Source organism: Protopterus annectens, chromosome 7.part0 (assembly GCF_019279795.1).
Source record: "Protopterus annectens isolate FY-2018-M chromosome 7.part0, PAN1.0, whole genome shotgun sequence".
Classification (NCBI taxonomy): domain Eukaryota; kingdom Metazoa; phylum Chordata; order Ceratodontiformes; family Protopteridae; genus Protopterus; species Protopterus annectens.
In genome coordinates, this window is record NC_056739.1 from 1,712,163,690 (window position 1) to 1,712,179,063 (window position 15,374).

At 38.2% G+C, this 15,374-nt stretch overlaps 1 protein-coding gene across 3 annotated transcripts in view; it reads right to left on the reverse strand.

Annotated features, from left to right (window-relative positions):
- The window catches only part of LOC122807195 (caspase-8-like), a 215,838-nt gene that overhangs the window by 19,556 nt on the left and 180,908 nt on the right, over positions 1 to 15,374 (reverse strand). For all 3 annotated transcript variants that reach the window (XM_044078246.1, XM_044078245.1, XM_044078247.1), the window contains one exon: positions 4,896 to 5,391. In XM_044078246.1, coding sequence (XP_043934181.1) covers positions 4,896 to 5,391 — 496 coding nt within the window. The remainder of the gene's footprint in view (positions 1 to 4,895; positions 5,392 to 15,374) is intronic.

Sequence of the window (15,374 nt, forward strand, 5' to 3'; positions counted from 1 at the left end):
GTGGTTAGCAATCCATATGAGGGAGTATTATATAAGTTGAACAAGGTGCTATTAGGATATCACTGGATTAATTTAGCTGGTGACGCAGTGGTGTAGTGGTAGTGCTGTTGCTTCACAGCAAGAGGTTCTTTGGTTTGATTCTCAGCTGGAGTGCCTTCTGTGCAGAGTCTGTATGTCCTCCTTGTGTTTGTGTGGGTTTCCTCCAGGTGCTCCGGTTTCCTCCCATGTTACAAAGATATGTGGCTGGAGTGTTTCTTCTAGGGCCTCTGCTGAAAACTGGCTTTGTTCCAAGTTGGACTTTCCCAGTTAACAAATGTTAAATATTTAAAAATAATAAAATTTGAAGCTGTGCAGTTTGTCCAGACTAAACAGTTTCTTTTCTCAGTGTACATAATGTACACCCTAAGTTTCAAATAATGTCACATTGTCACATATAAGTCCCATTCCAACAATATTTTACTGCTTTATCTTCAAACAATCATGCTGTAAGTCCTACTGTTTCTAGAACAGTATATTGCACTTCTCAACATTACTTTGTATCACATTTTAGTGATCAATTATTTAGATTATTATGATGTAATATCTTTGATAGTTTTAATACATTTTTCTGTTTTTTTTCCACCACTTCATTCTCACTGCCTGTTGACCATCACCCCCCCTTTTGAGCAATTAGCCCATTTGCTCCCTATCACTGGGTGGTTTACAGTTGCTTGTTTTCTCTTCAGCCCTAAAATACATGCTCTTAGTTACATGGCAGGGACAGGTATGTGACACAACAAAACGTGAAGGATCTTCCCCCACTTCTGCAAGGAGTGTTCCCTTCAAGTAGCCCTTTCCCTTGCTTTGCTGCTTACGTGGTGGTCTGTCTCATCACCATCAGGGAATTACACTACTCAATGTGTTAATGAGTGCAAGTGAAACCCTTCACCACTATGGTACAGCTGGGTGGGTCCATATCCCCTCGCTCCTTTACCTCCCTGCCTGGCTTCCCAAGTATTAGGGCTGCTAATGTAAACCCAATCACGTGCATCATACTCAGGGAACCAAATTGTTGTTCCACTCAGTAGGCAGATTTCCCTAGTTTAAAGTCATTTACAGAGCTACAACTCTTCATCCATCCATCTCTCCATCCATCCATTCATGCTATCCATCCATTTTTTTTTTCAAAACTACTTTTGCTTTTAAGTGTCATGGTGGCAGCAAGCTAAGCATGGCAGTTCAGACAAATCTGTCTTCCAGCTCATCTTCTGGAATCTTCAAACATTTCTAAGCATGCTAAGATATTCAAACCCATCACCATGTCATAGCAGACTTATGGCCTTCTCCAAGCAAGATGCCATGGTGCATCACCCACAGGAAGCTCTTAGGGAGCATTGTCACAAGCTGCTTAAGTCATCTTAAATAGTTCCACAACCTTGTGGATCAGTGGCTGTACTCCCAGCAGCTCTGGTTAGATCAGCAACCTTGTAAAACAACCTTATTTTATATGGCTTGTATCTACAGTTTCATCCTTTAGCAGCTAAAAAAGGTCAAGATCATAGCTGAGGATGGAGGAATAGACTGGCAGATGAATTCAGAGCGTAATCTTAGGCGTCATATCTCTCTTCATTATCACAGTCTATTACAACTATGTACTGCCACCTTTGCATCATCCCCTAATAACTTTCCCTCTGCTCTCACTCAAGAACAAGACCCCCAACCCCCAGATAACTTAAACTTTTTCAAGTGAGGCAGCTACTACCCTTTAAACATGCAAAGTGTAGTTCTCTCTTTTCTAGAAGGAAATTATGAGATTTGATATGGAGGTGAGGAACTGATTTTCAGCTGTGTGACTTCAGATTTATATGAGTTTATCAGATTACCGTATCATCGAAGCCTGAAATGTCAAGATGAGAACACTGAAACATAAAGATATCACAAAACATAATTATTACAATCCACATCATCAAATGGAAGATAGGCAAATGCAGGACAACAGTGATCATGCGTTAATAAGATGTCTTTCGTTTGATGATGTGGATTGTGATACTTGGGTTTTGCTAGGATTTTACATTTCAGTCTTCTTGTCTCGACGGTCCAGGGTTCAATGATACTGTAATTCGATAAACTCATATTAATCTGTGACTACATATTTACAGGTGAAAGCACTCATCATTGATTATATTTTATTGTTTTACTCATGTTTTTATTATGTTAAAGTATATGAAGAGAGCTGTGGCAGCAGCATTAGATTGTTTTGTTATTATAGTTTTTCTAGTTTCAAGGTGTCTGCTCTTAATTGCCGTTCGACTTTATTTTTCTTGTTCACATTTACAAGTGAAGCACTTCATTGTACTTTGGAGATCAAAGTCACTTGAGGTCAAAAGAACAGCACAGATAGCAAATAACAGAGTGGCAATGCCTACATCCCCAAGAAGGATACTTGCTAATTCTTGCATGCCCCATGATGTTCTGCCCCTGACAAACATGAACAGGAAGAGAGACAAAGTAAACCACTTGTGGAGTACTCTGCCAACCTTGAATGTATTTATGATAATGCCAACATGACCAATGGTGCATGTCAATGGCCTTGGGACCCTCTGCTGTTGTAAAACTTCCCACAAGATGTTCTGGGGCATTGTCACATTGTCTTTTCCAGGTCCACAGTACATAGACAGTACTGACAAATTATCCCCTCTAATATCCATGCAAGGACAAAGGGTTGATGCAATGCTCAACACGAATTCCCTACATATGACCATGGAACAGCTGTTTGGGTTCTAAGTTCACAACCTCAACTAGTCAATTTTCAGTTTTATCATAGATTGAGGGGCTAGATATGTAACTGTTGAAGAATCATAATTTACTCAAGACTGTTGTGCAAATTAATGGTGATTTTTATTTTATTCACCCATTCTTGTCTAACTGTGTAGTTAGGATCTGTAAGTGAAATGGATGTTGTAGCCCCCCCCCAGCAAAAACATTTATTTTGATATTTGCAAGTGGGTTATCAGGGTAGTGTTTTCTGGAACAGGTGTGATTAAGCAATAGTTCTACAACTGATCATGACTCAATCTTTGACAGGAGAAGCATTCCACAGTCAGGTAGAACTTATATTCCTTCTCTTAATGAAGGTAGGAACCAAAGTAAAGCCAAAATGAACAGGCTAAATTGTTGTCTCTGTGAAGCTTTTGAATGCTGTTGGATAAAGTTCTGATTGTGACACAAATGAGCTGAAATTTACTAACAACCCTGGAACTGGAGAAACTGGGTGAAAATGTTGTGGCTGAGTGGCAAACACTGTCCCTCTGATCTGTGGATAGGGAGGCAACCCACTGTACTTCAGCATTAAGTCCTAGTGTGGTTGTCATTGGAAGCTCTGTGAAGGATCAAGAGGGGTGCAACCATCAAAATGTGTTTGCTACAGCTGGGATTAGGCACATGTGCTAAAGCACATAAGTCATTAGGCCAGCATTGTTGGGGCATGCATGCATCAGGCTGCCACAGGAATAAACAAAACTAAGGAAAACAGAAATCCATGTGATAGCTGCCTAGCTGAAGCTCCCAAGAGGTTAAAATGGTATCTAATGGTCAACAGATACTGGGAAAAAAGACAGAAGAAAGGTGAGGTGCTGACAAAGCTGTTAAGACTCTTGCAATAACAGCCCTAGCAATAATGCTTGGTGAAGGTGTAAACCACTGGCCAACAGCCACAGTAAGCAACTATCTTTTTAGGAGGCTTTTCTGAAGTCAGCAATGGAAAAGTCACATCCCTGGTTGAGTGGCTTTTAACAACAACATTTTTCAACAGATGTTTGTTCACCTAATGGCAAAAAATGATGAGTGGATGATGTCAGCTCACCCATCCTGGAGGAGGACTGCTGTCCAGTTGTCTGTATGTAGACATCCATTGGAGCACAGATATCATAGGAAGCAGTGTATTTATCAGGGGTGTGTGTTTGGCTCTGCATGTGTATATGTGCAAGTACAAATGTGTTTCAAGGACAGAGTAGCAGAACCGTGCCTCATGGATGTGCACATCAGGAGTCCAAGTGGTGGGACTAGGCTACCATCAAAAAACCTTTGAGGGGATGGATGTGCTGGTCATATGTGTGCTGCCAGACCAATTTTCACAATGAGATGACTAAGATAAGTTTTGTTTTTTTGTCTCTGAATTATTTGATTAGCCATGGAATCAGACAGAATGCTGGAAAAGTGTATGGGTTTTTCCCATCCTTGTCCTGATGCACTTTGTAGAAATCTGGTAAGATCAAATAAGTTAAGTGATAAATGTTTACAGCCCTAGTCCCAAAAGACTCTGATCAGATAGGACTCATGAATCCTTGACTCCAGGAAATAAATAGAGGAGTGTTTCCATTTAAGAAACCTACATCACTGTTTACTTGTTGAGCCCCCATTTACAGCCCACTGCAAGACATACAGCTTCTCTCTCAAGTGAGCATATTGTCACTGTACTGTCCCAGGCAAAAGATTCCTGCCATGGTGCTTCATCTGTGCCTTCCCCAGTCTGCACATGTTTGGTGACAGCTATGTAGACTACTTCCTGTCCTAGGGACTAAATTTGCATTTAATTTTCTGATCTTGCTTAGCACCAGTAAGGTCTATTACCTTGTTTTTCAGGAATCATCCCATTCCATTGATCTGGCATGCCATAATGAACCTTATACCCTCTAGTGATTTTGTCCCACTGACTTACAAAAAAATAGCGGTGTTGCCTTGTTTATACGTTGGAGAAGTGTCTGTCATGTTACTGCTTCATCTAACATTTAATGACTATATTCTGCATCTGTTCATCATAGCATCCTTCTGGACTGACACTGAATGTGGGTTATGAATCTTGCATTATACTCTATATTTAATGTGTACCAGCATTAACACTTTGCATGAAAACATACCTTGACTTTTTCTCCAGATTCATACAGAGAGCCTGAATATAGAGGCTGCCTTTGCTTCTGTGCCTAAAGGACTCATAGTCTTCCATGGTAGACATGCCAATGAGGAAATCAGCCCATTCAGCAACAGAGTCTATGACAGGTGCGGCATCAGTTTCCACTAAGTCAACGTCCAAGAAGTCTGTTTCAAGAGGCACACCATATTGTGTCTTCTCCCCCTGACAAGCCTGAATAAAAAATATTTTAGGTTTCCCAATGAGTGATGGGCACTGCTGGCCAGTAAAACAAGATGTTATGTCCCTTATGGGCACTCTCTTGCCATCGACACCATACACTGTCCCTTTATCTCCATGTGAGAGAATGCAGCAGATAAAACAGTCCCTCCTCTTATGAATGTCGTTTTGGTAGGACTTCACAGCCATGCGTATTTTATCTGCAGTCAAGTCGTTGTGGCACTCTACAGTGAAGTGAAGCTTCTTAAACACCTTCTGTAGTGACACTTTAATACAGAGAAAAAAAAATATGAACCACTGAGAAAAACAAAGAAAGAAAAACTCACGGATGTATAACAGTTGATCAGAAAGCATAGTAAGTGGCAGTTATTTTTGTGGTGCATGAGCTTTGCCCCCAAATGAACTAACAATCAAAGTCTTACAGTCTCAGCAGACAATAGATAATGAAACAAAGCAATATTGTCTTTTATAAATGTTGATTCCAATAAACTGCAGGACTTTTGTTATCACTGGGACTCGTGCATTTTGTATTCCGTGTTAGTATGTTCCATGCAGAATTATATAACTACATGGAAAGAAAATTCCACAGTACTTCAGAAAACCATGCACAGTAATTTACGATACAAGCATATTTTGTACTTTAATAACTCATTATGAAATAGGATTCTTAGACCAGCATGTAGAGCTAATATCTGATTGCCATCTTTGCAGGACAGTTAAGAAGACATACGTCATGCATTGCATTTGAATCCTCATGCCTTCCACATGGCTGCTAATTATTATTATCATTTGTTTTTTATTTATGCTTTTGTTGACCAAGTTAGCCCTACTCAGCCAGTGGCCTGTTTTCAAGGGTTACTTGAGGTGGTATACATACGGAGCATGGGGAAATTTGGCCTGGGCACTAGGGTATTTCCTGAACAGTTTCCTCTAGATGGTGCCAGAGGAAAGAAGGATGAGAATGCTGAATGCAGCATGAAAAAGAGTGTTGCTGGACAAATGAGAGATTTGCAGTGTGCAGATACGAGATTGAACAATATTAAAGTTGGGGTGATGGAGAATGAAAATAATGTGGGAAAGGAACCAGATGAATTTGCAGTTTCTTGGAGTCATACTGCAGACAACAGTATGCATATATAAGCTGATGCTGAAATGGAGACTGACTTTTGTTATACTGGCAGACCAGAAAGTGCAGCAATCATTCAGAGCAAAGGAGGAACTATGGAAGTGACCATGCAAGAAAACATTGTCGATTATAATGATTTTATTGTTTTAGGGCTAAAGAGAAGCAGCAGATGAAGGGCACTGAGCAGTGAAAATCGTATGATCAGGCTGCAGACTTTGGGTATCAATGTAATCACTTAACAACAGCACAAACTACAAGAGAATGGAGAGAGAATACTGCAGAAATGGAAGTACAAATAAGTAGCATGTTGTTTGGGACACTGTTGTTGGGACTTTTAGGTGTCACTGTTAAAGACATTACGTCTAGGAGATATTTAGTAAGTGAAGCCTTTTGTGGAATAACAGTTGAAATATATGCATTAGGAGAAAAAAAAATGTAAGACAATAGTGTGATCTTAAAACATTGTGGTGTGTGCCCTGCGGAGATACATCTTTATGCAAGAACTTTAAAATAAACTGACTGTGCAGTTTAGAACTGCTGATATTGGAGAAATGGACTCAGACTGTTCTTTGTGCAATGTTGTCAGACTGAATACAAAATTAAACATTTGAGATGGCAGAAATGTTTGGAATGGGACATAGGAGGTATGGGTTGTATTAAATGTGAAATAAGGGGAATACTGTTCACATTCCAAGTGTAATTACAATTGTTGGGCAAAGGAGCAATGTGAAATATTTGGGGCAGCTCAAAACATTTCTTTTTGGGAGGAACAATCATCTAGTTCAAGAACATCTAAAGAAAAGATGTACTCAACGTGAGGAAAAAAGGCATTAATTTAAAAAATGTGTGGCAAAATGTACAAAATGTAGTGAAACAGGCCATTTCTGGTTTGACTGTCCAATGTTATTAAAGCAGGAAGGAACTTTATAAAACGAAATGGCAATAAATACTATGTTTCAGAATGAAAGGGGTAAAAGGGAACAAATGACTAATGAGGAAAAGAGACAAGAAATGATAAGTGACGATGAAGAAGAATACGAGGAAGGGCTGAGTAAGGAAGTAGGGGTGCAGAAAGTGAAAAGCAGGAAGGGGAACCCAAACATATTCCTGTGCATAATAACTATGAAGTAATATTGTGTATGATATTAATATAGATAAAATAAATATAGCATGTTACAAAAGGACATAGAGGAAGGACAGGGTAGTACAGAGGATGAAGTGATGAATGAAAGGACTAAACTTAGGGAAAACGTTGAGATTTGGATGTTCAAAAACTGCAAAGAAACAGGATAATTTCTATTGTGAAAGTAAATGTTAATAGTATAAGAAATGATGTTAGTAGGGTCAAATATAATAGAAGAAATGGTGTTAAGAAGCTAATCCAAATATTGTGTTTTTGCAGGATATGAGGCTGGAATCACAGACACAAAAAATCAATTTAAAACTTTGTGGGGGATAATATTGGACCTGCTCAAGTATTGTATTGTGTGCAGATAATGGTAACTGCTCAGGAATTGCTGTGTGAAGGAAATTTGAAATTGCTGTAAGTGACAATAGTTATCCCAGGCAATGCACTTGCTGCAGAATGTGAGAGGGGAGAGAAGGGGTATGCAGGCCTGCTCTGGTGTGTATGTGAGTGATCATGAGGAAAAGGATAGAGATGTTAGTAACATTTTAAAAAAGATATGTCACAGTTAATATGGGCACATTAACAGTAGATTTTAACTGTAACATAAGGAAAATAAGTGAGAAAATAATGAATGATATAAGAATATATAGGGATTTTATGAGCTTGAGGAAGTTAAGGTTAGTCAAAGAAATGCAATTTACTTATAGTTGGGGAAGCAGCAAGACCGGAATTAATTATACATTATCATCAGAAGGGTTGCAGGAGGGAAATGAATGAAAATGGGAAGTAGGCTTGTCTAGTCCTATGGTGGTTCAGGCCCGAATTGAGGGGAAAAAGAAAACAATTATATTAAAAAAGGTAAAGAGATTAAGAAATAGACAGAAACCTACTAAGGTCACATATAATGAAAGAGGGGAAAAAGTAGACAATGGGAAGGTCATACAAAATATGCATTTTTTAGAAACAGGGTTGACTTATGAGTTGGTATTGATGCAAAAATACAGAAAGTTTTTTATGATGGCAGAATTAGGAAAATAGTACAGAGAATTACAGTATGAGTAATTCTGGGGTGCTGAGGAGAAAGAAACGAATAAATATTACATAAAAAAGAAAAGATAAAGGGCTTTATGTATAAACAGAGGTATGTGGCTAAGTGAAAAGAGGAAGAGGTGGCACTTTTAACATGTGCAGTATGAGGAAGAAGTACTGAGAAGGATGAGGAATGAAATGCAGAAACAACTGAGTCTGGAAGGTATTTAAAAAGCAGTAGAGAAGTAGAAAGTGTATGAGGAAGTAAAGGGAGGGAACACAAGATGGCAACTGGCAAAAAAATAACAGGCAAGGAAGATAAAGAGCTAGAGAAAAAGAGAACAGCAAAAAAATGTGTCATGAAATTAAACATAGTTAGAGAGAGAGTACCTCTCTGTGCCCAGATGGTTAGGGTATGATTTTATAAGAAACTAGGTACAGAGGAAAATCATTTCATTTTGAATGTAGTAAACGAATGTTTAAGAGAAGGGGTGGAAAGTGAAGATGTATGCGAATGTATTATACAATTTATTTTTAAGAGCAAACGAGAAAGACAGGGAAGATATTAAGAACCGGAAGCCTATAATATTAGAGAATACAGATAATTAAAACTCTTATGAAGATCATACAAGTGATGTTACTTAAGGTGAGTTGATAAACAGTACATAATAGAATATATGGGACTAAGGAAAACAAGTGAAATATATGATGTTGATAATAGCAGAAGTGGTGGATTCCATTCTGAGAGAAGGGAGTATAGTAGTGTAAGATGTACATATATACTGATAAAATAATAAAAGTTTAAAATACTGCATATGGATATACATGTAATAGGGTGATAGTAAATAGACGGACAAGAAAAAAAATAAAAGTACAGAAAGGTGTGAAGCAAGGTTGTTCTACAAGTAGGGTATTGTTTACTTCAGTAATGAACAATGTGGCAGATGACAGCAAAAGGAAGGTAAGGGAAGCAAGCCATGAAAAGAGTAAAGATACCTCTGTTTATAATAACAAAAATATACATACACATATATATATATATATATATATATATATATATATATATATATATATGTATGTTTATGTAAATATATATGTATATATGTATAAAAAAGTATATATATGTAAATTTCATACAAGAGGTATTTAATCTCTGAATGTCCCCTTTTGATGACAGTTATGTATAATGCACATTTTATTTAAGCATTTGAATAAGCATACTAGTAACCAGCAGCAATATGAGCTAATTAATCAATTATGTCTTAATTGAAATGACTTAGATTGTATAAAAGGAAATTATGTCGCTATTTTTAAATTGTCTGATGAAGTTTAACAAGGCTTAAATGAAAGCGCTTACATGATTTTATGTGGATTACTTGTTTTTTATTTTAAGTAATAAAGTAGTGGTTTGGTGCACGACTTAAGGAATCATTTGTCCATCTTGGTGATACCTCAGTTTATGTTATATGCTGATGATTTAATGGCCATCATAAAGAATAAAAGATAGAAAAAGGATATTATTTTAGTATTGGAAGTCAGAACTAAAAAAATCTACCACTAGAAGAGGCTATAGCTTACTTCAACACTAAATTCCTATGCATCCTTGATTACTATGCTCCAACACATACAATAAAATCTAGATCAAATATAGTCCCATGGCTCACAAAGGATACCAAATCTAAAATCAAAACTAGGAACAAAGCCTGGGCCAGCTGGAGATCAGCTAAAGACCCACTTGACCATTTAAAATATCGTCAACTCAGGAACGATACTAAAAAATCTGTTTTACTAGACAAAAAAAGATTTTACCAAAATCTCTTACAAAAACACCAAAACCACCCTCAAAAGTTTTGGGCAGGCCTAAATCAACTTCTACATCCAGGTCATTCTACCACCCCAACCCCAGCTAACCACACTCATAGCTCCCCAGAGACCATAGCCGCCACGTATAACTTTTTCACTGAAACAATACATCCCTAGCAAATCAATTAAGCCCCACAAAACTAAACCAGTCCTCTTACCAACCCACCAATCATCCCCAATTTAGCTTCCAACCAGTATTCACTAGTTTTATCAAAACACTTAAAAAAAACTAAAACCTACCACCCTCGCTGCTGACCTCCTCCCTGCAGAATACCTACAAATAGTGGCAGATGCCATTGCATATCCATTATCTATCCTAGTCAACAGAAGCTTATCCGAAAGCGCTATCCCCTCCCTCTGGAAAATATGCCACGTCATCCCACTCCACAAAGGTGGAAGTTCTACAGACATATCCAACTATAGACCCATTGCCATTCTTTCCCCCCTAGCCAAAATAATGAAGAAATGTGCACACAAGCAACTAATGCAATACCTTATACAGAATAATTTACTATCTAACTCCCAGCATGGCTTCAGGCCAAACCATAGCACGACCTCAGCCCTCCTTTCCTTTACTAACACCATAAACCAAAATAGGAATAACAATAGGCTATCCTCCACCCTCTTTCTTGACCTATCAAAAGCCTTCGACATGGTCAGCCATGAACTTCTCATTATCTCTCTCAAATCTATTTTCCTCAATAAGCACGCAATCCAGTGGTTCCAGTCCTACCTGACTGGTAGACAACAGGCAGTATTATGGCAGGGCAAACTCTCCCGCCAGCTACCTCTCACACTTGGTGTCCCTCAAGGCTCCATACTGGGCCCACTACTCTTCTCTATTTTTGTCAGCAATCTTCATACTGCTATCCCTAAAGCTACCTGCATTCAATACGCAGATGATTCCACTCTGATCTGCTCAGCTACCTCCCCACCTGAACTGCAAGCCCTAACCCAAAATACATTCAACACTATTGAGAACTGGCTCGCCACCAATGCCTACTGCTGAACCCCTAATAAAACTAAACTTCTACTCTTCACCCCTACCAGCAAATCTGCCACACTTTCTTTCTCTGTCACATCAAACAATGGTACCACTATCTCCCCAGATCAACACACTAAACTTCTAAGGGTTATCATAGACAATAATCTTAAATTTGACCTACGGGTCAACAAAACCATACAGACCATCAATAAGAAGCTTGGGTCACTGTATAGAAACAAAACATTTTTAACCCCACTGGCTAGGACTGCAATCGCCCGGTCACACCTACTCTCTACTCTACTCTACTATATGCCTCGCCGATACTCTCAAAACTCAACAAATCGGAATTAGGTAAGCTCTCCCATAGCTATAACCATATTTCCAGATTTGCCACTGGCTCCACTTACAGAACCCACCACTGCCAGAACCTGAAACAACAAGAGTGGCTAGAACTGCCCAGTCTAATTCAATTCAATCAACTCCAAATAGCACACAACATTTTGTACCACCCTGAGGATACCCCCTCACTCATAAATATCATTAAGCCCTATAGCAACTTGAGATCCCTGCGATCAGCCAACAAACTACTCATCAAAACCCACAAAGATAACAATGCTGCTGGTGAATCCCTGTTTGCCAACTTTGTTGGCAAAACCTGGAATTTGTTGCCAAACCATTTAACCCTACAATCCTCCATAGGTTTATTCAAAAATAACCTCAAACAGTATCCCAAAATGAACTGGCTCTGCCCGTGTACCAATCCTGATTAAGTTAAATACTGAAAGGAGAACCTCTAATTATCAAACAGGTAACTAAATCACCAAGCTCTGTATACTATCTAATGTCTCCTGACTTTAATTGTGTCTGACCATGTGAATTGTGTATACCTATTAGGGAACACCACGAACCATTGTACATACTCACTATGTTTTTTATTCTTTGTTGTAAATGTTGATTTTATACTTTTTTATATTTTTTAAATGTTATATCTTTGTAATTTGTCTAATTGGAGCTTTTCTCCCTTGGCCTCTGCTGCAAAATGGACATATATCCAGTCGGACTATCCCGGTAAACAAATGTAAAATAAATAAATATATTAAAGTAGGTTGGATTAAAGTTAAATAAAAAGGGTCTTGAGGGTGTGACAAAAATAGGGTGAAGGTATATCATTAATCAGCAGGAAGTGAGAATGATGCAGTGGGAAGTGATTTTAGATGACATTAGTAGTACTGATGTAATGTGGAAAGGTATTTGTGTGTCTTTTACCAAAAGGTACATATCATTTATATGCATCTGTTAAGGAAATTGTTATGTGGGGGAGGATATAACTTTCCAGCATATAAAGAGTTATTAGACATAATATATGGGATTATACAGAGTTCAAAGCTAAAAACAATTATGCAAGAGGTGTTAATATTGTAACACAAAAGGGTGAGATGGAGTTGATCAATCCAATTTTTGCCATCTTTTATTTTGTATTGGATGCATATGAAGATGAAAAAAAAGGAAAAACAAATATATCATGAGAAATTTTATGTAAAGTATAACACACAGTGGTTAAGTTTAGGGAGGGAAAAAGAAACAAGGCACTCTGTGTGAAGCAATGGATGAATGTACAGGCAAAATGAGGTTATGCAGACTGAAAGAATAAGTTTGATGGATGAAAAGAAACTTTTGGTATAAAATAGTAATAGAGAAATAGAGACCAACCCTGACAAAATTAGTAGAGAGAAAAACAAAAGATCTTTATAAAAAAGTAAAACTGAGACAGGAAGGGTCCAAAGAAGAAGAAGTAATAAATTGTTTTCTGTGGAGGATAATGGAAAAATTACCTGTAAAGGGACAAATGAGATATAAGCAGCAAAATGAAAGACTATGACTGGGATTCAAAAAAAAACCTTACCCTGCTCTTATGTAAACTGCTGTAGCCAAAGGAGACAGTTTATGTGCATGAGAAAAATGTGATTCAGAGACATGATTAGCAGGAAAGACCTCATTATCAGCTAATTTGCATTTCTCTGAATCACATGGTGTTACTGCTAGTGCTTTCCTGGTGTAATCACCTCTGTAGACCCAACATCACCCCCATTCACTTTCCCACACACATTTAAGCATAATAAATACATAGACACACCCCCATACCATTCAATTGTCCCAGGTTTACAGAATGTCCCTGATTTTGCATTATATTTTTGCCCTGTGCCTTATAAATTGTGGATGATTACAATGAGTCAATAACACTAACATTAGAGTTTCATTCTTCTTATTGTTCAGAAAATACATCTGCAAAACATCTTATTGTATTACCTTTTTAAGTGACTTAGAGTAATACTTAAAAAACATTCCCGGTTTTATCTAGTATTCCCACAGGCTTTGGCAAGAAGTCTTGACTTCGACTGTCACACACACACACACACACACACACACACACACACACACACACACACACGCACACATGCACACATGCACACAAACGCACATGCACATACACACACACACACACACACACACACACACACACACACACACACACACACACACAACCATCCTAGCCAACTCTTACCCCTGCATTCAAACACACATACACACACACACACACACACACACACACACACACACTCTAGCCAACTCTTACCCCTGCATACACACACACTGCCACTTGTATACAGACACTTACACTACCTCACCGCTAAATGTATGGATGCTTACTTTTAATGCAGTTTCTCCCAATGGGAGCAATGGTGGAATGTGAGATTTAGCTTGAGTTAATTACCAGGCTGGCTTGGGTCTATATTACAACCAAGAAAAGTCAGTTCAGTGAATGGCTTTTACATCGAAAGTGCCATTTGTTGAACTCACTCTTATGGGGGGGCTCTCCCTGCTAATTATATATAGCAAATCTGAGACCACACTACAGTGAGGAAAGGGCAAATTTTACAATCTTGACTGTGCTGCGATTTCACTATAACAGTTCGCTGAACGGCATTTTTGATGTAAAATGCTGTTTGCTGAACTGACTCTTTGAACATGTAATATAAACCTGGCTGGCACTGCTAATTTATGAGTATGAGTGATTCTCTGAATCACTCAAGTGCACAAAGTCCTTTATTGCAGGCATTTCCAGTAGAAAGGACATGGTTAATTAGCATGGGCTGCTCCCCCAGAATGCCTCATTAGCATGTAACACAGCCATGGACATGGCACATCATCATAATGCTACAGACTATGTAGATTGTGATGGGCCTGTCTATGAATTGGAAAAGAATACAGTCAGTGTTTCTCCACCCATGTTAGCTATGAATAGACAATTGTCTCTATATAGTGATAAATTAGAACAGATTAAAGTCAAAAAACTGAAACGTGACTGTGAAGATTTTTCTCTCGGCCGTATTTTTATATGGCCGAGATTTGGTCACCATAATAATGTCAACAAATCACAGCCTGAAACAATAACATTGGCCTCCAGTTCTGTTACTAATGATATAGTGACTGTACAGCATGATATGACTATCAATAGACTACATTTGGACAGTGCCATTAATGAAATCTCTGACCCATCGGATACACCTGTAGCTTCTTTACCCTGCAACCAGCAGGGTTTTATACAACATAGTACTTCGGGAGCGAAACCTAAAACAGCTGGACTGAATAAAAAGTTCACGGCACCTTTGCCCTTAAATTTTCCCCTACCCTACAAGGAAGCAGTGCGCACTCGTTCCACCAGTCGGGGAAGGGGAAAAAGGAAATTATCTGGAGAGACGCAAGAACAACGAAGAAGGGTGAAAATATAAACTGTCTATTTTTTAATTTATCAACTAAATCCTTTACAGTGACTGAAGAAAACATCTTAAATAGGGGTTTGTCTTTTGTTCCTTCGAGACACAGTGTTATCTCTGATACCTTAATAGGTTTGCGTAAGTTTTGCAGGAAGCTTTCCCTCAAAGTATTGTTCAAGGATAATATTTCTAATTCCTCGGATAATTTTGGTGATGGTATTGTTTGTAGAAAGAAAAGTGTCTTTATACCCCCACTTGTACAAATTGTTGAAAGTTTTCTGAAAACATGTGAACGAGATTTTTATTTATACTACGACTGTCATGATAAAAAGAATAATTTC